The following is a 26638-nucleotide window of genomic DNA, read 5'->3' as shown; positions in this document are numbered from 1 at the left end:
ATACATTTTTAACACACACAAGACATAGATAGGTTTGGTGTACCTTGTGTTTGTCTAGAAGGTTGTGCACGTCCTCTACTGAGCTGGCAATCATCTTCTGGTCAGCGGTCATCTTGTCCTGGGCTGTGTCAACCAGATCAATTAGATCTTGCAGAACTCGTTCATACTGATTCTTTAGTGCCATATTCTGGTTTAGCCCGCTCCGTCGAGAGCCCACCGTCATCACCAGCTCCTCATAAGCATCCTGTCCAGCACACACATGGATAACTTTGAGAAGACCCAGGTATTTCAGGTCTTAACCACTATATTTTAGAGCTATATTGTCTGATTCTCTTTTTTTATATAATAAAATAGTGCACAAAAGTGCATGTAATAGTAAAAGTGTTTGTTTCACCCATGTTGAAGATGCTAATGAATGGTCGTGTACCTGTAGCTTTAGCAGCTCATTGGTGGAGAACTGGTCCGGGTGTAGCTCCGCCCCTCTGGCTTTCAGCTCTGTTATTCTGTGCTCAAAGTCTTTCAGTGTCTCTTCTACCTCTGCAATAGTCTGTCAGAACAAAAGTGACACAGCGATAACTGTACTATTGTGTTGTTATTGTTAACTAAAACATACTATTTAAATAATTTAATTAAAATAAAAATTAGATGAAAAACTTAAAGTTGAAAAATTGTAATAAAGACATCGTTAAAATAGTCCATGTGGTTCAAGCGACGAGAATACTTTTTGTGCTCAAAAACAAAACAAAAATAACGACTTTATTCAAAAATTTGTCCTCTTCCCTGTCAGTCTCCTACGCAGTTGATGCAGTGCAGAACTTCCGTGTTTACATTCGAACGTCGTCGTTTCATAAAATTAAGGCTGAACCACTGTAGTCACATTGACTATTTTAACGATGTTTTTACTACTTCTCTGGACCTTGAATGTGGTAATTTCGTTGCTTTCTATGGGAGATAAAAAAAACTCTCAGATTTCATCAAAAATATCTTAATTTGTGTTTCGAAGATTAACGAAGGTCTTACGGGTTTGGATGAGTAATTAATGACAGAAATTTCATTTTTGGGTGAACTAAACCCTTTAATGAAAGTTATTATAAAGTGTTACCGACTTGCCTTAAAGGAACTTTGTTAAAGGTGCCCTAGATTCAAAAATTGAATTTACCTCGGCATAGTTAAATAACAAGAGTTCAGTAGCCTACATGGAAAAGACATACACTGAGTTTCAAACTCCATTGTTTCCTTCTTCTTATATAAATCTCATTTGTTTAAAAGACCTCCGAAGAACAGGCGAATCTCAACATAACACCGACTGTTATGTAACAGTCTGGGTGTACGCCCCCAATATTGGCATATGCCAGCCCATGTTCCCAACATTATGAAAGGCATTAGACAAGGGCAGGCAGTATTAACGTCTGGATCTGTGCACAGTTGAGTCAACAGACTAGGTAAGCAAGCAAGGACAATAGTGAAAAATGGCAGATGGAGCGATAATAACTGACATGATTCATGATAACATGATATTTTTAGTGATATTTGTAAATTGTCTTTCTAAATGTTTCGTTAGCATGTTGCTAATGTACTGTTAAACGTGGTTAAAGTTACCATAGTTTCTTACTGTATTCACGGAGACAAGAGCCGTCGCTATTTTCATTTTTAAACACTTGCAGTCTGTATAATGCATAAACACAACTTCATTCTTTATAAATCTCTCCAACAGTGTAGCATTAGCCGTTAGCCACGGAGCATAGCCTCAAACTCATTCAGAATCAATGTAAACATCAAATTAAACACTGTACTTACGCGATTAGACATGCTGCATGACGAACACTTTGTAAAGATCCCTTTTGAGGGTTATATTAGCTGTTTAAACTTTTTTTTATGTTGTTTAAGGCAAACGCGAGCTCTTGGGGCGTGGAGCACGAGATTTAAAGGGCCACACACCCTGAATCGGCTCATTTCTAATTGTGCCCCAAAATAGGCAGTTAAAAAAATGAATAAAAAAAAAATCTATGGGGTATTTTGAGCTGAAACTTCACAGACACATTCAGGGGACACCTTAGACTTATATTACATCTTTAAAAAAAAAGTTCTAGAGCACCTTTAATAATCAAATATGAACATTTCTTACTTCAAGCTGTTTAGTTGTTGTGTGGTCAAGAACTCCTGCCATTTTCTGGATAACCTGGAACTTGCTTTCACTAATTGCTGTAAAGAGTTGCTGCAACTCCGTCTGAAAAGAAACAGGAACTAAGAAGATGTTGCAGTGCTAAATTGAAATACAGAATGGCGCCCATCAAGAGTGATTCCCACCTGGAAAGCCGTGAGCTCCCGCATTCTGCTCCGCATGGTGTCACAGCGGTGGTCCAGAGCTGAGTCCAGGGCTCCCAGGCGTCGGGACAGACAGTCAAGAGTGTCCTTCATCAGGGTCTGCTCTTCTTCAGATAGACCCACAGAGCCGCCGATCAGGCCCTGGCTATGGCTTACCTCCCTGGTCACCTCTGTCACTTCTTTTCCCAATGTCTGCGAGGCCAGCAAAAAAATATAGATAAGATATTTATAAATGTGTTTAATTTAATTCTACAGCTCTGTCTATGGTATTACTTCTCACTATTGGCTATATTTCGCACTGTTGATGCTTACGCATTAGTGACCCATGAAGAGGTACAGGATTGTTCAAGCTTTGGGGGTGTTGATGGATGTGACCTACTCAATCTACTTTACTCTACTCTACTTTGATCATCGTTCTGAATCTGATCCAGACAAAATCTTTGACAAAAATGGTGTTTTTCTTAGCTTTTTTGATCAAAATGATCAAATGACACTTACATTCAAGTGTTGATAAAAGAATGCATGAAGCTAGTAATGTTGTCAAATGTACCAACTTCGATATCAAGTCGGTACTGAAATTTTAAAAATGTGATGCTTTGAGCACTCTTGAGCGGATTCGTAAACACCTCTGATGGGCCACTGTGTTTATACTCTCATCAGATATGTCTGTGATTGGCTACAATGATCAATGCTTCAAAGCATCACATTTTTAAAATTTCAGTACCGACTTGGTATGGACTTGGACCGGTCCGCTGATAGACGTCTGCTTTCAAAAGCTCCCGCTTTAAAACATTTTTAAACACTTTGGTGTGCTTTCAAATGCTCACAGACACATATGTTGAGTGTCTGAACACAATGGCCAATCAGAAGTGTTTACAAATCCACTCAATAACGCTCAAAGCTTCACATTTGTAAAATTTCAGTATCGACTTAGTATCGAAGTCAGTACTTTTGACAACACTAGAAGCTAGAATAATTTTTTTAAGCAGAGGCTCGGTTCTTTCTTCTGATATATATTCAATGTTCAGATATTTATATAACAAAATATTCTGATGGCCATGAAATTTTGTGAAAATTATCAAAAATGCTGGCGCTGGCAACTTTAAATAATAATAATACTAATAAAAAAAGCTGGCGGGGAAAGAGTTTATAAACTTATAACCACCATAAAAGATTATAAATAATACTAAAATATAGAGTGGAATTGCGCTGTCATGCTAAGTTGCCCCGTTTAGTAAATCTGGCCCATAGGGTACAATAACCTGGATTTTGTCTCTAATTAAAATGTTTTGTTTTTTTATTAAAATAATAGAAAACATAAACATTCTTTAGTAATATAAATAATAGTTTTAATAATTTAAAATGTATTTTTAAAAGTAATTTAAGTTTCTTAGGTTTACATTATTGTCCAGAATTCATATATATGAGGCTATATAATATTATATTGTTTAGTGTAAAATGTCTTTAATAAGAAACAAGCATCTGGAGAACTGAATGTGGGAGAATATGATGACTCATAGGAATTAGATATTAGTTAGCAAAATTTGCCACCAGTTCAGACCTCATATGTGGACAGTTGTGTCTCAGCGTTCTCCGTCAGCAGTGCAGGGCCAGAAAACAGTGTGTTCTCCACATCATCCACCCAAGAGGAAGTGGCTGTGACTGCTGAATAAAGCTGCTGCTCCATCAGAATGACCTCCTGCTCTGTGGCCTGTAGAAACAATCACACATTATACACTGTTTACCAGGACACCAACAACGCACATGTTAATATGATAAGCTGTTAAGTTAAGCAATAGGTTGTGCATTTTAGTGATTTTACCATGGTTAAGGGGTGTAAATGTTTATAATAGCAAGTAATACAGTTCTTTAGCCTAAGTGTAGGCTGTTAAGGAACTTACTGTGTTGTTACAACTGTCACAACTGTATGCATTAAAGAGCCAGAACTGTTTTATAATAATGATGCTACCTGAGGGGTCATTTCCTTTATTGTCTGACTGAATCCACTGTGCAGGGACATCAGGCTGGACTTGTCCTGGACGCGAGTCTCTCTCTTATAAACCGGGGCGGCAGTCTTCACACAAGCAGTTCTGGAGTAAAACTGTTAGAAAATATAAAACTTTCACAAAACACTCCACCAACAGAGAGAGTTTCCGAATATTACAACTGTGCTCCAGTTATGCAAGAATTTTAGTATTCCCTGAAGGCAGCCAGGCCGCAAAAAGAATAGTGTTAAAGTTTAAATATAATGATAGTTGAGAACCCAAATACACAAAGAATGAAAGAGAGACTGATAGTAGTATGCAACACAGATTGATAAATAGATTTATGAGAGGAATGCCAAGGTCATAGGTTTGATTTCCAGGGAATGCATGAATTAATCAAATTTATACCTTAAATGCAATGTAAGTTGCTTTGGATAAAAGCGTCTGCCAATTGCATTAATGTAAATGTATACTCATTAATTGAATGTAAGCACTTTTAGAATTTCATGTCACATTTTATAACTAATTAAGCAAACTGCAAAAAACTTGAAAGGTGATTAAAAATTGCTGACCTAAAATATGCATTTTAATCTAAAATCCTGATGAACTACTCTACATTTCAGCTATGTGGAGACTTTAAAGTAATCAATGTACCGGTTGTTTGCTGTCTTGCTCCAGGGTGTTCATGAGGAGCTGTAGTTTAGTGGCCATGTCTTTTTTCAGACTTTCCCATCTCTTTCTCCTGTGCTTTTTCACGGCCTGACTGTCTCCATCCAGCTCTATATCGGGGGACAGGATCTCCGTCGCACTGCAGAAGATTTGACAGACAGAAATGTAAAGCGAGATTCAGTAAAAGTTTGAGGTAAAAATTATAGGAAACAGTGAGCAGCAGAGAGAGAGAAATGCAGGTTCATGATACCTGGCTCTGACAGGTGATGCTTGTTGGGTGAGTATTTCCTCTCCACGACTTGCTACAGATTTCAACAGCTTCTTTTGCTCTTCAAGTTGCTCTTCAAGCTCCTAAATTAACATAATATATTATCATTCCTCATTTAGTAGATGCTTTCGTATTTAAAACAACTTATTACAGGTTCAGTCCCACTGGAGGACACAATGTTGATAGTTCTAGATCTATTGTTTCGCCATTTAAAACAGTTTTCTTCTTGTAAAATGTTACCTTCTGTTTCTGGAGGGTGTCCTGGTGCTGTAGGCTGCGTGTGGAGCGGGCCTGGGCCAGCCAGTCCTGCATGTTTGGACTCTGGGAGAGACTGGAGTCTGATTCACTGGAGTCTGACGGTTCCTGAAGGGATTCCTGCAGGAGAAGGAAAATGCAAACATGAGTACTTAAAGTGGCTTAATAGACTTTAATACCAAAATTACCTCGTTGGAAATTAATCAATAATAAAAAAAAAAAATCAAAATCAAAAGATCATCCAATCATGAATCAAATCATCAGTCATCATTCTCATATTCCATAATATTCTTGTAAATAACAGCAGGAAAAGAGGAAGCCATGCATGAAATTGTGGTATTCAGACCCAGTGCTGCTGAATTATTCTGCACGTGACAAGCAAAACACCTATGATGTGATATATTATTACACATGTTCTTTCAGGGCCTCTCAATTCCTCCCAAATTAAAGTCGCCTGCAGGACATAAAAGACAACACTTTAAGAGACAGAGAATCTCACAAAAACCATGTCTGGGTCACATTTGACTCCAAAATATATAAAAAAAATTATATATTGTATACAATGTATGTAAAATGATATTTTATTTTATTGTAAAATACCTATTTTATTTTAATAAAACCAGTTATTTTATATTATGTTTATTTTATTTTAATATGTTATAATAAAGCATATTATATTATATTTTATTTTATTAAAATCTATTTTTGTAAAATTGAGATTGCTTGCATTGAGACATTATTTTCAATTACATTTCAAAATCCTGTACTGTACCTACTTACCTTGTTTACTTTAACATATACCATTCTTTTTAGAAAAAATACAGTTAAAGTTTTTAGTCTTTAAAAACTTTAAAAATAGGCTGAAAAACATACACATACAAAAAAAAATTTTTTTTTTGCTTTTATGCTTTATTTTTTATAAATATTTTAATTCTCACTTTTGAACCATTTTAAGATGCATTTTATAAAAGATGCTATACAAATAAAATGTATTATTATTATTATGTACCATTATAATGTTTTTGGGCATGAAACTTGAAGAAACTTGGAGTACCCTATAATACAATTATATGTGGTACATGCATAAGTGTCATAATTCATTATAATCTTGACATATATCAATCAAAGTACTATAGTACTAAACATCTAGCCTGGGTACTTTTAATGGGTAATTTTTAATTTCTAATGTTCCCAAATAAACCTCTAGAACAAACATGTCTAAGTTTCCAGCCTTGATTCAGAGGTCAAGTCCCACCTGAATGTTGATCTGCTTGTCTTGCAGCATCCTCTGCAGCTCTAGCAGGCTGCCTTTCAGCGTACGCAATTTCCTGGTGAGCTGCTCCGCGTCATCCCTGTTCTCCGGTCGGCCCTCCAGCAGAAGATTCTCACTGTTTCTGGAGAGCTCGGAGAGAGCCAGCACTTTCTCCTCGATTTCCAGCAGCATGTTCTGCAGGAGCAACAGAAGTGAGGCCAGCTCAAACATGGTTCTGCAGCTCTGCACAGCCCCGTTCTCATTCCAGGACCTTACCAACACCTACAGCGCTGTGCATTATCCATAATCCCTCATGTGCCATGCTCCCAGTAAACATGCATTCTTTAGGATAACAACAGGAATGTATAAATGTACTTAGAAATTGTATCCAAAATTCACTTGTCAAAGTGTCAAGACACTGCATATGCCTCTAAAAAAACTTGAGGTGTTTCGCAGCGGGACATCTGCCAGTTTGTAACAACCAATGCTGCAGCTACCCTCATGAATATGCAATAAGAGGCGGAACAGAATTCCAGTGAGCACCAATCGTCTCACAGGAATCCTCTAATATCCTCAAGAGCCATTATAACTGTGAACGGTGCTGAGGCATTTACATAATCTGATTACGGCTCGTGCCACAGACGCTTAAGAATCAATCCATCTGAATGCTCAGAAGCCTTCTAATACTGCTGTTTACAGATAACAAAACTTCCTGTTCTCTGAGGGGTTAACAAAAACACATTCATTTAAAAACACAAAGCAGGCCTTAATGTCGTGAGGTAGCACAAAATAATACATTTACTTTCTTAGATTAAAAAGTAAATTATAAATAATTTATATATTTTAGTACTCGGCAGTAGGGGGCACTCTAACCTGACAGTCTCTGAGTTGCTCTTCCATGTCTGAGTCCTGAGAGCAGGAAGTGATGTTACCACGAGTGCTCTGCAGCCATTGGTCCAGCTGGTCTGCCTGGTTCAGGTAGCTCTGTAAAGCCTGCGCCTGCTGCTGCTTTTCCACACGTTCACTCAGTCGCTCCTATGCACATCACCATAAACATCTATAAATATCTACTGGGCATCTTTAAAGAGTTCAAATGTAATACAATTAATTTATAAATGTAATACAATAAATAATAATGAAATTATTATTCAAGGTATACCTCAAGAAGTTGCCTTTTTCCTGAAGCCTTCATGTGGATGGTGGCCATCCTGTCCGCCAGCACAGTGAGTGTGGACTGCATGGCCAACTGATCCGCTGAGTCCGAATCCACGGCATCGGACATCAGCTCTTCTGTGAAGCTGGACTGAAGTCCGTCTATATCATCCTGCAGTCTGATAATTTCCTCCATCTGATTCTGGAGGAATATGGCAGTATGATGGTTTTGGTTTTGTTTTGCAGTCATATTCTTATACAGCTCCTATAATCTACAGCTGGAGCAAAAGCAACAAAGAAAATCCTTCAGAACTTCAAATCCAGAATCCACTGACCTGATGTAGGACCATTTGTCTGTCAGGACTGAGATCATGCATAGGGGGCTCGTTTAATCTGGTCTCGATGGACTCCATCTTAGAAGAGATGGACTGTAGAGATCCCTGATAGCGCTGCTGCTTCTCCAAAGCCTCGTAGAGCGTCTTCTGCTTTTCACTTATCTGCAAACATGAAAATAATCAAAAGTTAAAGACCAGATTTTAAATACTGCTGCATCTGATTGTTGAACACAAAAGACCAACGTACCACATTTTTCAGGGTCTCCCAAGAGCGCTGAAGATCATCTAAACTGGCTACAGACTCCAGCGCGGGATTGTACAGTTCCTGGATGGGAGCTCTGGTGAGAGTGGCCCTTCCCATGGACATCTACATAAAGGACAGTCCAAGAGAAAACAATGGAAAATAAAATACATCACGTTAATGTGCTACAAAAGTCACTGCACTGCTATTTCATAAATAGTATGCAGTATACAGCATGCACTATGCAGTTGACAGTATGTTAGGTTTCCATTCCAAACCTAAATTTCTTTAAAAATGTGTTGAGTAAAATTAAGGTGAAACTGATCATTGCAAAAAGGCAGTAGGGTAAAAGTCTGCTAAAAATAAGATTTGGCACCATATGCTTTGACATTACTGCTAATACCTTGCTAATGACTGCTTCAGTGTTAGTGACAGGAGAGGGAGATCGACAGAAAGCAGGAGAGCAGATCCCACTGCTGGTGCCCTCCTCCCCAGACTCCTCTGTCACAGGAGACAGGAGAGACTGACAGCGACCAGCTGACATCTGACAGCATCACAAGCAGGGACAGTCAAGAAGCAGAAGATATTAGTCAATCAGTTCAGAGCTGTAAAGTTAATTGATTATGACATGCAATGATCGCTGAGAGATGAGTAAATAAAAACCATTCAGGTAAGAGGGACAGTTTTTAGTCAGCACACTGCAAATTGATCTCTTATTTTGCATGCAAAAATATCTGAAACAAGTTGTATTTACCAGAGAAGCAAAACTGTGTAAGATAATGCAAGATTTCAGAGAATTTATTTTTCTTGTTTTAGACCTAACTTTGGTTTAGGCTTAAAACAAGAAATGCCAATAAGGTAAGAATCTTTCATTAAATAGGCAAGTTTTTTTTAAAGGTGCCATAGAATTTAAAATTGAATTTACCTTGGCATAGTTGAATAACAAGAGTTCAGTACATGGAAATGACATACAGTGAGTCTCAAACTCCATTGTTTCCTCCTTCTTATGTAAATCTCATTTGTTTAAAAGACCTCCGAAGAACAGGCGAATCTCAACATAACACCGACTGTTACGTAACAGTCGGGATCATTAATATGTACGCCCCCAATATTTGCATATGCCAGCTCATGTTCAAGGCATTAGACAAGGGCAGCCAGTATTAACATCTGGATGTGCACAGCTGAATCATCAGACTAGGTAAGCAATGATAACTGACATGATCCATGATAACATGATATTTTTAGTGATATTTGTAAATCGTCTTTCTAAATGTTTCGTTAGCATGTTGCTAATGTACTGTTAAATGTGGTTAAAGTTACCATCGTTTATTACTATATTCACGGAGACAAGAGCCGTCGCTATTTTCATTATTAAACACTTGCAGTCTGTATAATTCATAAACATTCATAAACTTCTTTCTTTATAAATCTCTCCAACATTGTGTAATGTTAGCTTTAGCCCGTTAGCCACGGAACAAAACCTCAAACTCATTCAGAATCAAATGTAAACATCCAAATAAATACCATACTTGCGCGATTAGACATGCTGCATGACGAACACTTTGTAAAGATCCATTTTGTGGGTTATATTAGCTGTGTGAACTTTGTTTGTTTTATAGTCGAGAGCTCAGGGGCAGGGAGCGCGAGGATTTAAAGGGGCCGCAGCCTGAATTGGTGCATATTTAATGATGCCCCAAAATAGGCAGTTAAAAAAATTAATTTAAAAAAATCTATGGTGTATTTTGAGCTGAAACTTCACAGACACATTCAGGGGACACCTTAGACTTATATTACATCTTGTGAAAAAACTAGGGCACCTTTAAAGCCATGCCAGCTTCTTTGGCTATTTTCATGGTGGAAGCTACGTATACCTATTATAGTCATTCAAATTTCAAATAGAAACTAAAGATATTTAAGATCCATTTCTCCTCAATTTGGATTAGAAACCTTTTCAAGGGTAACAAGTCTTAATATCTTATGTCATTTGCTTCTCAAGTAAATTTACCTTGTTTTAAGGATGATTGTATATTTTTAATACAAGAAAAATATTCTGATTAAACGATTAAAACATGATTAAAAATGATTTTTGTAGTGCACACAATTATTTAGAATACAAGAACAAACAGCAATCACTTTTTGAGACATTTAACACTCGGGTTTGTTTCCTTATCCCATGATTATACTGTCACGCCCAAGTTCAGAAGTACGTACCATGACTTGTGACTGGGACTTTCTTTTAATAGCATCACCATCCAGTTCCTCAAGACTCTCGGTTAAACCCTCTGCATCACTCACTGTCAGGAGTGTGGTGGCGTGTTTAGCTTTCACCGTTAGCATCTTACATTTGGAGTTCAGAGATGCAATCTGCTCCTGATAGCCCTTGATTTTCTGGGCCAGTTCCTGTTTAGATAACAATAAACACAAATATGACAGTAGATGTTATTTAGCTGCCTTTTAGGTTAATGCAAGAAACAGGAAAGATCAGTCTGGCTAACCACAAACAGTAGACATTAAAAATAAAGTCAACAAAGATTTGAAGACAGTAGCTATATTTCCATCCAAAGTTGTGAATTTAACTTAAGTACAAACTTGTAATATTGCATAAAATATTTGTTTGTTTCCATCCCATGTGTTCAAGAGAACTATATCATCACTTCCTGGGAAATTGGTGCAAAATATCTTTAATAAAAATTAAAGATGCAACAAATTGGAAAGCCACTCTGGCTCTTTTTCGTACATCATAATCGCAATGTGTCAGGTCTGGGTGTACATTATACCCAACCATTTTGATGACAGACTTTGGCTCAGACATTTTAGACCAACATTTGAGATGCTGTGCAATGAAACTGGTCCACTGGTAACTCCAGTTATCAAATTAAATCCTCTGTTGAGGAAAAGTCATGTGAGTTTTTTGTTGCACATCAAGGGATTTATTCGGTAATTCTGTTTCCATCCTAGTTTATGTGCATGTCATCTTTTTGGATTAAAAAATTATTCGCCTCAATTGAGCGCATACATTTTTTTATGTACATTTTTAGAATTTATGTACATCTTGGCATTTCCATTCATCCAGGTTTTTAGCTATAATCCATAATTCGCATAAAAATAGGTGGATGGAAACGTAGCTAGAGTGGAGCTGAATATACATGGCACCTCATCAATGTTGCTATTGTTAACTAAAGTTAAAACTATTGAAATATTTATGTACATTATGTACAAAATATTGAAATTTTTGGCAATTGAAATAAAGCTAAAAATAAAATATAAATATAAATATTAGATGAAAAAACTAAACGTAAATGAAAATTAGAAATTTTACCATAGCAAGTGACTGAAATAAATAGAATTTTGTGCAAGTTGAAGTACTAAAATGACTAAAACTAAAACTGAAATAAAATTAAAGCTATATATAAACATTAAAAAATAATTAAAAAAATTGACAAAAAAATAAAATTACTAAAACTTAAAACATAAAATGAAAATTGAGAATGTACAAAAATATAATTCAAAATATTAATAAATATTATTATTATATTAATATTAGTAAATATTATAATAGTACAAATTATACTAAAATAACACTGTACCTCATGATGATTAATTTGTGCCTGCAGCTCTTGGATGTTGCTGGTGTTCACAGGTTGGTCCTGAATGACCCGGTGAGCATCTTCAATCATGCCCTGCAGGTTTCTGACTTCCTGTTCATACTGTTCATACTGCACCACTGCCTCCTAAAACAGATATCACAAACATTTATTTTTATATCATAATGGGGACGTCCTACTGGTCTTCTATTATTCTTAATCAAGGTTAATTATAATTAATACACCCTACCCCTACCCCTTAACCCTACCTTTGAAATATTTAAATGCAAAATTAATACACTATTTAGTTCCTTTACGGAGCTGTTACATCATGTACACTTAATGATGTTGGCCTAGTTTTTGTGGGGACATTAGACACACTCTAAAACTAACCATCTGAATACATTAATTTAGAATCCCTTCTGATAGATCATAAAACAAACACAGCAATTGTGCCTAATAAGCTAAAAACACTCATATCCTGATTCAGGATAACTTTATGCTGTGTTCCATATATACTCAGAAGTTGGAAATTCTGAGTTCCCAGTGGGAACTTTTAACTGGAATGCCCCCTCATGTCAGAGTGCTGACTTGGAAACTCAGAGGAACAGCAACAACCCTGACTTCAGAATCCAGAATCCCGACTTCCGAGGTAAATCGAATGCAGCATTTAACATGTATTTGGTGCTAATATCAAGACCAGCAGCTGAGCAGGTGTCTTTACTCCCTTCTGGTGCCACCTACCTGCAGGATGTTGCATTGCTGGATGGCAGTGTGCTGTAGTTGACTGGCCTCTTGTTGCAGATTCAGAGCAGTGCGGCAAATGGACAAACTGGTCACCACTTCCTCAGGTACTCTTAGAGCGCTCTGACACTCCTGCACAGCCTCTACCTGCTGCTTGAAGCTTTCCATGTCTGCCAGCAAACGCTGAAAAAACAAACAAAATCCATTCTACAAAAAGGGCTTCCCTTCTTTATACACTAAACTATGTAATCCAGGTTTACAGAAAGCACTCAATAATTCATCAAACTTTTCTGTTACCAGATCTTTAACCACTTACACTACAGCCAGACACATTTTTACAGCTTGTTTATTTAGAAGAGAGCAGAGAGGCTGGGAAAAGAGGAAGGAGGACAGGATCAAACTGGATTGAACTAACTACTAAGCCGCTGCTCCATAACTAAATTTATACTTAAAATCAATTTTATTACCCCTATAGTCAAGTAGGCTGTGCATGGAATTATACGGCTCAAATAACTTGTATGTTCAGGATCAAAGCATATAAGCGTACCTGTCTTTGAGTCAGTTGCTCTTTTAGACTCAGTCGGGCCAGTTCAGGAGACGTGAGAGTGGCTTGAACCTGCTCCAGAGTCACATGCAGGGCCTTCACTTCACTCTCAAACCTCTCCATATCCTAAAAGAAAATACAAAGTCAGTCATGCTGAGCTTTTGTAGTTAACAGAATATATAATATATTCAAATCTGAGGAAGGAGGAAATAGTTTTAGGGGCATGAAAACCTTTGCTGCGTCCTGTAGACTTTGCAGTCGTGATCTGATGTTCTGCTCTAGCTCCTCAGTGTGACGGCTCAGTTCTGACACCTGCTGTCCCATGGCCTCCACCTGCAGCGTCTCAGACAGTATCTCCACCTTCTCCTGCATGGCCTCAAGATCACCATGGAGCTCACGCGACTCACGCAGAACAGACTTCAGGGTCAAAAGCACAGATTATTAATTGTCACTGTAGACAACAGATATTTGCACCAAAAGGGACTAATAGGATTGGTTAACTTCTGAATGTAAATTTCCTGATAATTTACTCACACCCATGTCATCCAAGATGTTCATGTGTACTTTCTTCAGTCGAAAAGAAATTAAGGCTTTTGATGAAAACATTCCAGGATTCTTGTCCATATAGTGGACTTCAGTGGGGTTCACCTGGTTGAAGGTTCAAATTGCAGTTTAAATACAGCTTCAAAGGGATCTACACGAATCCCAGGCGAGGAATAAGGGACTTATCTAGCGAAATGATCGGTCATTTTCTAAAAAATTATATAAAAAATTATATACTTTTTAACCACAAATGGTTAAAATCTTGCACTAGCTCTGCGATCCGCATGCATGATGTAATTACGTTACAAAAGTCATGCGTGACGTAGGCGGAAGTACCGATCCAGTGTCTATGAAGCAAAGTTACAAGATTAAGATTAAAGATTAAGTGAAACGCCCTTTACAAAAAAAGGTAAAACAATGATATCGGACGATTTTGAAGTAGGAGTGGAAAATTAGATGTTTAGAAATTAGTTTTTCGCACTACCGCGGTACTTTCCGCCTATGTCACACGTGACCTTTCAACGTAATGCATGGTACATTGCAAAGCAGTGCAAGACGAGCATTTGTGGTTAAAAGTATATCATTTCTTTTAGAAAATGACTGGTCGTTTCACTAGATAAGACCCTTATTCCTCGGCTGGGATCGCATAGAGCCCTTTGAAGCTGCACTGAAACTGCAATTTGGACCTTCAACCCGGTGAACCCCACTGAAGTCCACTATATGGAGAAGAATTCTGGAATGTTTTTTTCCTCAAAAACCTTAATTTCTTTTCGAATTTTCATTCAGAAGTGAACTAATCCTTTAAATGTTTTACACACATTAGATTTGTGTGTTGTGGTTCACCTGATACATCCTGATCTGTTCTTGCAGGTGCGAGGAGGAGTTCCAGATGATGTTGGCCTTCACCAGGCTCCTGGCTCTGTCTGTCCACTTCACTATGAACTCAAACATCTCGTTATACTCATCTAGATGTGCATCAGCCTTATCAGAAAAAAAAAATGCATCACATCACATATAGAGTTAGAATGACTCACAAAGGTCATAAACAATTGAATAGACTGTCTTTTTCCTATTAGCTGAATGTTCATTTTGTCTATTAGTAAAACATAATGTATCTTACCTTCTTCAGCCATATAGTCTTATATTCAGCCAGTCGAAGAGTGTGATGATGGATCTCTCGTAATTTGGCAATTGCATCAGCCAGCTGTCTGGCTATCAGAGGGTTACGGCGACCAAAGTCCTGCACTGCGGCTTCTAGCTCAGAGAGATTTCTTCCACAGCCGTCAAGTTCATCACAGAGACGCTGGAAATACAGAAAGGAGTTCAAGTACTTTAAGACAGTGAACATTTGTTTATAGAAAACACACTGAAATATTATCAATATAAAGATTATTAGGATGCAACACTTACTCTCGCCTCATCTTTGGCCTGGTCAATATCAGTGGCCTTTTCCTTCAGAGTGGTAGAAACAGCCTTCAATTTTTCAGACACGTCATGAATTCTGGAGTTGAACTCTTCTTTGATAACTCTGGTCTTTTGGATGTCTCTCTCCTTGGCTTGAATCTAAAAGGTATGGATTAATTCATTTATATCTTATAATATGAAGTATTAAAGTTAAATTGTTCAAAACATTGATCTCCTATGGTTTGGTAAAGAAACTAAATCAATAAAAAAATAAGGGTAATTATGTACCTGGTCCTCAATGGATCCCAGTGCCAGGGAAACTTCAGCCAGCTGCATTGAGATCTCTGATGGTAAAATAGTATACAGGTCCAAATATTTACTTTGCTGCTGCTCTGCAAGCTTGTCCACGTTCTGACGATGAGTGATCAGCTCTCCATGCATCACCTGCATAAATTTAAAATACAATTAAGACAAATTCAAGCAAATTCATTCTACTATTCTGTTTACATACTACTACTATAATATGTATACAGTGCACAATATGTAAATCTTCTATATGCATGCAAAGCCAGGATGACACACTGCATTTGCTAAAATGTGTAGTATACAAGAAATACTGCATTGGATACTGCATCCCACAATGCAAAATGCTCAACTTCACCTAATTAAACATGCAAAATAGTGTTAACAGTGTAGCTTTCTAAAGTTTGAAGCATTGTTGGATACTGAATACTGTTTCACTTTTTTTTTTTTCACCTCCAATTCTTGTGTCAGAATATCCAGATCAGATGTTGGGTTCAGCAGGAGCTCCCTGGAGTCCTGGATCCAGCTTTTGACCAGACTCAGTCCTCTCTCCACACCTTCCCTGTCTAATAGTTCCTGCTGGACCCGAGTCTTTCCTGTCCTGGCCTTCTGCAGGAGACTACAAGAGACACAAATTGCACAGATTAGCATTCAGTCAATAATGCTGGTACAGGCCAATTATCAGCATTGATCTGTTTAAGCCAATATTGGAAGCAAAACTACACTAACATTAAACTGGTTAGCAATCAGTTTTACTATTAGCACAAGCTACGAATACATTGGTTACTATAGACAGTTGAATTAATAGTTGAACTAATATTGCACAATATATCTGTCATCATATTGGTGTTAGCCAATATTAGTGTTACTTAAAAACAGTACGCTCTTTTCTTTGACAGGTTTTAAAAATATTAGCATATTTTGTACTGTACATTATAATATTTTGGTGCCGGATTTCATAATTATTGTTTTGGAGAAATATTACACACCTCTCCAGCTGATCTTGCACGGCTTTGATCTCCTTCAGACTTGGTAATTGCTCATGATCAGCTGTTGGCACAGACACCTCCACATCATGTAGCAGGCTCAGAGCATACTGTCGTAAGAGAGTTAGAGAAGACAGCTCCCTCTCTAAGTCCTGACCAACCAGTTCGTATTGGTCCAGATGTGACTGCAGTGTGGCTTTGGAGGCTTTTTCAGCAGTGCAATCAGGAACACGGCCCTTCAGCTCTTCTGTTACAGCTCTAACCTTCATCATCTAAAAAACATAGTTATCTTGTTTGAAAAACTATATAATTCTTTGTGACATTAACCTGATATAAATATTCAATATACCATTTCAAACCATTTGATTTACTATTTAAAATGTTACAGTATTATAACATTTCTATAATTTGTGAAGAGACAGAGCATCATAACATCAAATGGGGAGACCAGAAATATTTGTTACCACAAGTAAAACTGCACCTTTTCCCTGAAAGTTCTCCATTCGTGGGCCGTATCCTCCAGCACCCTCTCTTGGCCTCTTGCTACACTGCGTAACCTGGTCCAGCGTTGCCACACTGTGGTCATAGATCGACTTATGGTGGCTTTACTGGCGTCACTTCCAATCAACTCTAACTGGGACGCTTGCTCTTCCAGACCAGTCAACTTTTCTTGAAAACTGTTCACCATGGATACTAACGACTGCAGGCAAAAGATGAAGCCATTTTGAATTGGTTTATCATCATGTAGACAGTTGAACAAGTTTATTTTCTAAAGAAAGAGAGTCAATATGGCATACTTCACCTTATGACTCCTGAGTTTCTCTTCAGCTTCCTGGCCCGTTGCAGCCTTGGCTGTGGAAAACTCTGTTAGCTTCTTTTCTGCCTCATTCATCAGCTCAATGACTGTCTGTCTGGCCTCCTGATATGAATTCCACTGGGTAACACAGCTAAAAAGGTCACATTATAACTTTGATTATTATTCAGGCCAACAACAATCTACAATAGTAGTCTTTATCAGCATAAAACCTGGGCCAATTTACAACAAAAAAACCTTAATATATATAAGAGCTCAAGTGTTTTGGAAAACTGTGCTCTGTACCAAACTGTACCTGTTTAGGATGTCTTGGTGGCACTGCAGCTGGTCTCTGACCTCCACACCTCTCTGCTGTGCAGACTCCACACTAAGTCGAAGTTGCTCTTTGGCTGTAGGGTTGACCAGGTTTTCAAGTTGAGGTGGCAATGATTCCAGCTCCTCAAGAACACCCAGGAACTCCTGTTCAGTGGCCATGATATCCTCTTGTTGCCTCAAACATTCCTCATAGTTCTCCACATCCACCCCGAGACTGGCCTGCTGCAAGAAGCCCACAGCGTCCTCTAGCCACTCACATGCTGCTTGCATTCTGGAGTGATACTTCTGGCACAAGGCAAGAGCTTGCTCTAATGTAATCTATAAGAGAAACATTTGGATTTATTTGGTAATAGTAAGCTTACAAGTAAGATTACAAAGTGTTTTTTTTTTGCAGCTATGCCATGGAAGGATAATTTTTTGGGGTTCCTCCAAGAACTGTTCATGTAACACTTCCTAAAATAACTTTTTTTTTCTTAGTGTGAAGAACTTTTTGCAATATTAAGAACCTTTTGAGCAATGGAAAGGTTCCATGGACACTTACATTTCTTCATGGAACCATATATGCCAATAAAGAACATCTATTTTTAAGAGTTTTTTTAAGGAACTCTTGCTGGCTTAACTTATTAAGAGGCCTGGTAGGCACACCAGAATCCTATGTTGGGGCACAGTATCTTAAACACAACATATTATGGTGAACATATATGCAAGGTTTTTGTGCTTCAACTAATAGTCTTGGTTAAATGGATGGTTTCAATAGAACTTGCCTGTTTGGAGCTGAGGGCACGTTGAACATCAGCCTCCAGCTTGGCCATCTCTTGTAGACTTGAGTCCACATGAGCAGGAACAAGCTCATTGGCACTGGTGTACTTCTGCTTCTCTCTGGTGCTAAGAGCCGCCACTATCCTCAACCTCGACTGCACTTCCTCTTGCATTATCTGTTGCTTCCGGATCTCCTCCTGGACCTTCTCAACCTTGACGTCTACCACCACCTCAGAGCCAAGTTCATCTTTGATTTGCTGTAGCCAAGTTAAGGTCCGATTGACTTCGGTCTCAAAGTCTTTACTCTGCACAAACCTGTTTTCACACTCCATAATTAGTTCTCCAACAGATGACTGTAAGGACTGAAGCTCTTCCTGCCAAGAGGTCACCCGCTGCTTTGAGGCCTCGTGTGCAGCGGTATCCATGTGGGATACCAGGTTATCCATCTGCTCCATGAGTCGAGTGAGGTGAGAGCTGGCACCTTGAAGACTAGCGGCCAGGGCATGATAGTTTTTCAATCTCTCCTCAGCTGACTGCGTCTCCGCATTGACTTTCACCAATTGCTCTTTGGTGGCCTTCAGCTCAGAATCAACCTGCATAGCCATTGCTTGATGGTCCTCGAAAGATTCCAGAGTGTCGTCGAGATGTTCTACCCTCTGCTCGATCAATCTTTTGAGTCCGTTGTAAAGGCTAACCAGTTGGGTCATTTCTTCAGGTCTCCAAGGTTGACCAGTGCTCCGAAATCCCTCTTTCTTCTGGTTAAGCTCACTGACGGCTTGTCCGAGATTGGTTAACTCCTCTAGGAGGGCTTTATAATCTGCCTGAAGACTGACAACTTCCTCAGTCTTAATGCTAACAGACTGCGTCCCCAAGTTGTAGAACTGTTCCTCAAGTTCTTTAAGTGCTTTGTGGGTGACATCAATAAAGGAGGCATATTCCTGTCGGGCAAGAATGGCTTGCTGAATCTTCTCCTGTTTCTCTTTGGCTAGTCCTAATATATTATTGTACTGTTGAGGAAGAGCTATTAATTTCTCATCTAAGTAGCAATGGTCAACTTCATTCAGAGTGGGAAGTATTTCTTGACCCGTTCTTTGCACAGTTAGCAGAAGGTTCTCATATTCCATGGCTTGGTCCAATATTTGTTGGTATTTTGTAAGTTGCGAACTTAATTCTGCATCTCCATTCATGAGGTTGATCTCTGGGAAGGTCACAATATCAGCTTGCTTCAACCACTGGCATATCTTCTCAAGATCTGCCTTGAAGTATTTCCTAGATACCAACACTTTTTCCAGCTCTTGAAGCCTCTGGCTGCACTTCTGTAGGGCAACCTCAAAGGTATTCTGCAGCTCTTGGAGCTTGTTTAGCATCTCTGATTTCTCTTCTTCAGAGGCATCTTTCATCAAATCCCTACCTTGGGACCACAGGGAGGTCAGCTCACTCTGGTAGGCCCTCAAGCTACTCTGGATGTTCCTGCATGTCCTCACCTGCTTAGATAGGTCATCGGGAAGAAGGGCTATGTACTCCTCTGCTTGTGCTTTCTTCTCATTCTGTTGGACCCAGGTGATAGCTTGATTCACAGCCAACAGGAACTGGGTTCTCTCAGTGAAAGCTTTGCTTAGGTGTTTCCTTCGTTGAGCCACTTTCACACTCAAGGACTCCACTTCTGCTTGAGTTTCTGAGATGAGCTGCTGCAGTCTTTGCCTTTCGTTTAGCCCAAGATGTGCTAAAACTCTATCTGCATCACTCATAGCCTGGGCCAGCAGAAGCTGCTTGACTTCCAGTTCACTGCATATGGTGAGATGGTCAAAGAGGAAACTCTGTGCCAGTTCAGGTGGAGGACTCATCTTCATGGCTTCAGACAGGGCAGGCCGCTGCTCTTCGGCCCATTCGCGAGCTTCCCTCAAACGGGCCTCAACTTGGCCCATGTCTTCCAGGGTCACAATGGAGTCTTGGATCTTCCTCTCAATGAGGCTCTCTAAATGAGCCCATCGCTGCTCAAAGTGGCTGATCTGCTCCTTCACCAGCTCTTTGTCATCCAGGTTTAAGTGGTACATAACTTTTTGCTTCTGCTCTTTGAGGTCCTCAAGTGTGTTTTTCTTTTCTTTAAGAACAACTGAGAGTTTCCGAAGAGCCTCCAAATGATTAGATGAACTCTCAGCATCAGTTCTACAAAATCATGAAAGAATAATGTAAGTCCCAAAGTCTCAAATTAAACTTTCAGTATACCACTAATTAAAAGTGTCATACAAATACATTTACACTAAATCCTGAGTAATAGGTCTACCTGGCCAAGTTATCCCACTCCTTGGACACTTGTTCAAAGAGGGCTTCCATGGCACTGATACAGTCATGATACTCTTTAGTTCTCTGCAGATCTTCCTCTCTCTGAGCCTGCAATTTATTAGCCTGATGGCACAGATCTAGCCATGCATGACTCAGTCGACCAATCTCTGTATGCTCAGGAGACTCCTTCCCTTCTGTCAGCTTACTCACAAGTTCTGTCATTTTAGTCAGAGTGCTTTGCCTGCTTTGAAGCTGCTGGCCAAATTCCTACATGCAACATGAGCACAGAGGATAAGACAAGCATTAAAAGAGAGACAACATGAGGAATGAAAACTCTTTTATGTTATAAATAAATCTTCCCGTGTCTGTGCACATTATTCTAAAAATAAAAATGTAATAACTTTCTCCACATTTGAAACATTTAGCTTTTGTCCCTTTTCTGCTGATGTAATCAAGGCCAGGGCAGGTAAAAAATAATATTAACCAATAAAATCATAGCCAACTTTTCCCCACCCTACATTACATTTACCAATATATACAGTACGTTTATAGAAAATATATATATATATATATATATATATATATATATATATATATATTTTTTTTTTTTTATTAAATACATAACATTTTAAAAAATATAAAAATACATTTAAAAAGTTTTATTACATGCATCAAGATCAGACACATATATTTACTTTGGCTTGATCAAGCATGTTTTGAGCAATCTTGGGCTCTAGCTCCGCAGGTCTCCTGGAGAGACTTTGCAATTGCTGTTCCATGTCCTGGAAAAGTGTTGAGAGTTCCTGTTTTTGCTCTTTAATCTCCCTCCAGCTATCTGACAGCTCTTGAGAAATGATCATCCTGTCCTCAATCTGTAGAATTAAAAATATCAATCATTATTATTAACTAGATTATTTTTACATCCCAAAGCAGTATTTAGTTAAGTCTGCATGGTCAAACTCACCATTGTTTTGGTTTGCTGTATTTTGGCAGCTGTAGCTCTTACAGACTCATCAGATAAATCGCACACTGAACAAACCAGGTCAAGATATGTACTGGCCTGCTCCTGTAGGGCCCTGAAGTGCTTCACCTGTGAAGTAGTCATTAAAAAAACTAAATATCATAAAAACACTGAAGTACTGCTTATTTAAATAGTAATAGGCCTATGTTAAATTTATATACATGTTTAAATCTGTTCAGACACCTTCTAAGCTGGTTTTAAATTTATATATATGTCTAAATCTGTTCAGACACCTTCTAAGCCGGTTTGTAACAGTTAGTACACAATCACTCTCTTGCTCTGTGGCATCTACCTGTTTCAGAGCCTCCTGAAGGCCATAGGGAGTCTGCGCCTGCAGCTCGATTTCCTCTTTAACGGTAGACAGCCACGTCTGACACTGCTGCAGGGTGTCCTGATGACTGACGTACTTTTGGAGTTCACGGTCAAGACTCTGATACACCTGATGAGCCAAATGTTAAACATTAGACTATGAAATAAATAAGACAACATTTCTGATAATGAGATACTTTATTAGCAGGAGTGCTCACACGCTGAGCCGTGCTGCAGATAGCCGAATAACTGTCTCTGGTTCCCTGCTGGTGTGCCTGGATCTGCTGACTGATCTTGGCCTGGACTTGCTCTGTGCAGCTACTGGTGAGACGATCGCCTTTGTCCTTCAGGCTGGTCAAACGCTCCTCAAAACCAGCTATCTCCTCCATTATTGCCTGAGAAGAAACAGACCAAATCAGAAATAGAATTGACCAAAATCAAGCTAAGAAAAGTCAGTAGTTACAAACAAAATATATTTATGCATATGTATTAAAAATATTAATATGTACAAACAGTGCAATATGCCAGGTGATACAAAAGGAAGCAGACTATGAAATTGTTTATGTGACTTCCGGATGGATTATTTATTTTATGGATTTTTATGGTAATTTTATTGCTTGCAAGTTGCTGCAAAGCTATTGTTCATGGAATATCTGGAAGGTATAATTAATAGCTATAATAACAGTGTACACACCTTATGTCTGGCTAGCTGTTGTGTGGCTGTCTCTAAATTGCCACTTTGCATGGAATCAGAGGTGACCAGCCTGCTAGACATCTGTAACAGCCATTTCTCTACTTCTTGAAGTTCACAGTTATAGCCCTCATGCTCTCTCACGCTCTCCGTCAAACTCTGAACATGGACCTACGACAGACCAGCAAAATGCATGGAACACAGGTAGTAGAGACACACACATTTTCAAAGGGTCTTGTATTATGCATGAGAGTACCTTGGCATCACTGCATAAGTCTTGATACTCGGCTTTCAGCTTGCCAATGTTCTCACTGACAGACGGGTCCCGGATCGTTTCAAGAAGTGCATCTCCCTTCTCTATAACCGATTTGACAGCTGACTCATGGGACTGGATGGTCTGCTGGATTGTCTAGAGGGGGACAAAGGAAGCATGTGACATAGTGAAAGGTTTACATGACTCTCTAAAGATGGTTGTATTAGAAGCTATGCATAATTGTTCATGCTCAAACAAATGGAGATGTGATATATCATATTGTGCCTATGCACTCTCTGAATGTTGCCATTAATGGCCACTTGATAAAATAAAACTCCTTATAAAACATTAAAACTAATTCACTGCAATTATCTGAATTTCTCACAAAAATAAATCATTTTTTTCCTCACCTTATATTTGGCTAGCTGAGCCTTTTTTTGATAAAGTTCAGCCTTTGGCTCCACAGGGGACGCCAGCAGTGATTTTGTCTCTGTGAGCCATTGAGATTGAGTTTTGTATTTGTCCAGGAAGTCTTTGGAGAGCTGTATAGATTTCTCTGTGGCACTAAGCTCTGACCGCAGAGCTCTGATCAATGCCTCCAGCTGGGAGAGTCTGGTGTCGACTTCCTCCTTGAGCTTCTCTGCCTCGGGTTCCTCCAGGAACGTCATGGCTCGATCAGTCTTTTCACGCATCATCTTCAGGAAGGTGTGACCCAGCTCCATATCACCCTGCAGAGCCTGAGACATAAAATAAAGAACTTCATATGTGGATATGGGCTACCGTTTGGGGTCTGTGAGATTTTTTCATGTTTTTGAAAGAAGTCTCATATGCTTAAGATGCATTTATTTGATCAAAAATACAGTAGGGACAGTAATATTTAAAAGAACTGTTTTAATGTATTTAAAAATGTAGTTTATTCCTGTGTTGCAAAGCTGAATTTTCAGCATCAGTCTTCAGTGTCACATGATCCTTCAAAAATCATTATAATATACTGATTTGCTGCTCAAGAAACATTTCTTATTATTATCATCAATATTGAAAACAGTTGTGCTGCTTGATATTTTTTTCAGGATTCTTTGATGAATGGAAAATAGCAGCATTTTATGGAGTCAAATTAATGCCTTAAAGTTTTGCACAAAAATAAAGTTTTGCAAAACACAAAAAAGAATTGAGCAATAAAAAAATGTTTTGCAAACAAAAATAAAGAATTGCAAAGGAAAAATAAAGTATTGAGCAGAAAAAAATAAGTTTTGCAAACAAAAATAATAAATTGCTAAATAAAATAAAGTAGTGCAAAAATAAAAATATAATCAATTACAAAAATCAATGACAGCTGTAATCTTATTTTATCTTTGCCACATATTTTTCATGCTCAAACCTACTAAATCATTTGCAACGCTCATTTTATTCTGCGTTTCAGTCAAGCGTGCGCTCACGATACTGGTTTTCTTTTGCGCTGCACTTTTCTGTGCGGATCTCTTTATGGCGCTGGTTTGACGTGGGGGTGGAGTCAAGAAACGGGGGCACGCCCCCGCGAAATGCATTGGAGGGGAACGTAATCAGCGACAGGTGAAATAATTCTTTGACATGGTTAAAAATAATGAATGGTTTGTTTTTGTTGGTTTGTTTAGCATATGTTGTCGCCAATTACGACCCCCTCCAATGCATTTCTTATAGTAATATGACCTGTTGCGCTCTGTCTCACTGCCTGTATCCACTTTTGTGTCCTTAAACATTCGTTTTTTGGGGTCGACAGCTTATAAAAACTTATTTCTGGGGTTTTTAGCTTGTTAGCTGTACACCTTGTCACACAGCAGCTTTTAGGCATTGTTCTGTTTTTTGTAATGAGTCAGAAAAGACAAGGAGGCAGCATCATGCATTACAAAGTCATTGGAGACGGTTGGATTGATTTTCCCCCGGTTGGATTGTTTTTCCCCCGGTGGGCATGGTTTTCAGATTATAATAAATGCGCTCTGTCTCTATGCTTGATCTGTTCTGTTGCGATCTGCGTCTCCTGTCGATGACGTGTTTCGCGGGGGCGTGCCCCCGTTTCTTGACTCCACCCCCACGTCAAACCAGCGCCATAAAGAGATCCGCACAGAAAAGTGCAGCGCAAAAGAAAACCAGTATCGTGAGCGCACGCTTGACTGAAACGCAGAATAAAATGAGCGTTGCAAATGATTTAGTAGGTTTGAGCATGAAAAATATGTGGCAAAGATAAAATAAGATTACAGCTGTCATTGATTTTTGTAATTGATTATATTTTTATTTTTGCACTACGTTATTTTATTTTGCAATTTATTATTTTTGCTTGCAAAACTTATTTTTTTCTGCTCAATACTTTATTTTTCCTTTGCAATTCTTTATTTTTGTTTGCAAAACATTTTTTTATTGCTCAATTCTTTTTTTTTGTTTTGCAAAACTTTATTTTTGTGCAAAACTTTAAGGCATTAATTTGACTCCATAGCATTTATTTTAAAATAGAAATCTTTTGAAACATTATAAATGTCTTTTATTGACTCCAAACTATTGAACAAAAGTTATAAAGTTAAGTTAATAAAGCTGCTTTATTATTTTTTTGATCAAAAGTCATCATTATTATATTTGTCATACCTCTAATTTTTTCATCTTCTTCTCCATGGCAACACGATCGACCACATCAATGGTAGTGGTGCTCACACTACTGAAGTTCTTTTGAGCTGTGCTCAACCAATCAGAGAAGGTGCTAAAGACACTCTGGGATTCTTCAATACTGGACACTTCCTCCTTCAGCTGCTTGATAGTGTCCTGTAAATGCATATAAAATTAATATGAAATTTCAAATCATTACTTTAAGGGCAAAATATCCTCAAAAATAATCTAAATCTGACTTTATTATGATGAGATATCTTTGAAGGAAAGAGTGCCTTATAAGTAAATAATGTTTTTTTATTATTCTAAAAATGCCTTAGGTTGTCTTTTAGGGGTAAGGTTTGAGTTATAGTTAGTCTTCCACAATTATAAATGGGTTTATTTAAAAACAAAATAATTATATGTTATGTCCCCATTTAGATAGCCTTCTTCATGTTTTTTGTGGGTTTACTTATCTGTACTTTAGGTACAAAACTGCCTCAAGAAGTTACACATAGCTAAATATCACACAACTACTCTTGGAAAGACTATTCATAAATAAAGTAAATACTGCTTCTTTTTTTTTATTCTAAAAATTGTGGAAATGTAAAATGTAAAATGAGATTTATAAACACTTTATAGAAGGTTTATGGTATGTCTTAATTTAGATAGTTAGGTAAATGTGTTTTTAAAGTGTACCAGCAGGTGTAGCAGCAGGGCATGATAGCGTGACGTCAGTTGTGTGGCTCTAGTGCTGACTCTGCTGCTTATGGGCGTCTCTTCTAAAACCTGTTGGGCCAGGACACTGAGACCCTCGATCTCCTCCTGATAGGCCAGCACCTCTTCATGCCAACCCTGAACAATCAATCACAACAACATATTACTGATTCCATCCATACATATATTCTACTGGAACTGTTCTTTTGGAGCAACTGTAGGTTCATGAATAACCTCAACTTGGGTTTGAACCTATAACCTTTGGTGTACCAATCC

The 26638-nt window shown here is 38.3% G+C and overlaps 1 protein-coding gene across 8 annotated transcripts in view; it reads right to left on the bottom strand.

Moving 5' to 3' along the window:
• Window positions 1-26638, bottom strand: part of syne1b (spectrin repeat containing, nuclear envelope 1b) — a 141802-nt gene that overhangs the window by 37245 nt on the left and 77919 nt on the right. For 7 of the 8 annotated variants that reach the window (XM_048191034.1, XM_048191032.1, XM_048191036.1 and 4 more), the window contains 40 exons: window positions 26345-26500; window positions 25649-25822; window positions 23446-23772; window positions 23039-23191; window positions 22786-22953; window positions 22310-22486; window positions 22075-22221; window positions 21726-21851; window positions 21457-21633; window positions 20763-21028; window positions 18484-20644; window positions 17700-18037; window positions 17393-17537; window positions 17072-17290; window positions 16594-16862; window positions 16058-16223; window positions 15590-15745; window positions 15308-15460; window positions 15018-15200; window positions 14741-14878; window positions 13586-13771; window positions 13358-13480; window positions 12811-12993; window positions 12070-12213; window positions 10694-10882; window positions 8886-9026; window positions 8489-8608; window positions 8242-8403; window positions 7914-8108; window positions 7628-7789; window positions 6758-6949; window positions 5488-5622; window positions 5230-5330; window positions 4965-5118; window positions 4295-4426; window positions 3887-4036; window positions 2308-2517; window positions 2126-2227; window positions 428-547; window positions 44-244 (listed from right to left, as the gene is read on the bottom strand). In XM_048191034.1, the coding sequence (XP_048046991.1) occupies window positions 44-244; window positions 428-547; window positions 2126-2227; window positions 2308-2517; window positions 3887-4036; window positions 4295-4426; window positions 4965-5118; window positions 5230-5330; window positions 5488-5622; window positions 6758-6949; window positions 7628-7789; window positions 7914-8108; window positions 8242-8403; window positions 8489-8608; window positions 8886-9026; window positions 10694-10882; window positions 12070-12213; window positions 12811-12993; window positions 13358-13480; window positions 13586-13771; window positions 14741-14878; window positions 15018-15200; window positions 15308-15460; window positions 15590-15745; window positions 16058-16223; window positions 16594-16862; window positions 17072-17290; window positions 17393-17537; window positions 17700-18037; window positions 18484-20644; window positions 20763-21028; window positions 21457-21633; window positions 21726-21851; window positions 22075-22221; window positions 22310-22486; window positions 22786-22953; window positions 23039-23191; window positions 23446-23772; window positions 25649-25822; window positions 26345-26500 (8901 nt within the window). The remainder of the gene's footprint in view (window positions 1-43; window positions 245-427; window positions 548-2125; window positions 2228-2307; window positions 2518-3886; window positions 4037-4294; window positions 4427-4964; window positions 5119-5229; window positions 5331-5487; window positions 5623-6757; window positions 6950-7627; window positions 7790-7913; window positions 8109-8241; window positions 8404-8488; window positions 8609-8885; window positions 9027-10693; window positions 10883-12069; window positions 12214-12810; window positions 12994-13357; window positions 13481-13585; window positions 13772-14740; window positions 14879-15017; window positions 15201-15307; window positions 15461-15589; window positions 15746-16057; window positions 16224-16593; window positions 16863-17071; window positions 17291-17392; window positions 17538-17699; window positions 18038-18483; window positions 20645-20762; window positions 21029-21456; window positions 21634-21725; window positions 21852-22074; window positions 22222-22309; window positions 22487-22785; window positions 22954-23038; window positions 23192-23445; window positions 23773-25648; window positions 25823-26344; window positions 26501-26638) is intronic. The other variant, XM_048191037.1, reaches the window with a different exon arrangement.

The sequence above is a fragment of the Megalobrama amblycephala genome, linkage group LG5, assembly GCF_018812025.1.
Source record: "Megalobrama amblycephala isolate DHTTF-2021 linkage group LG5, ASM1881202v1, whole genome shotgun sequence".
Classification (NCBI taxonomy): Eukaryota; Metazoa; Chordata; class Actinopteri; order Cypriniformes; family Xenocyprididae; genus Megalobrama; species Megalobrama amblycephala.
Note: the sequence above shows the minus strand (reverse complement) of the source record. Positions and strands in the feature narration are given on the sequence as shown.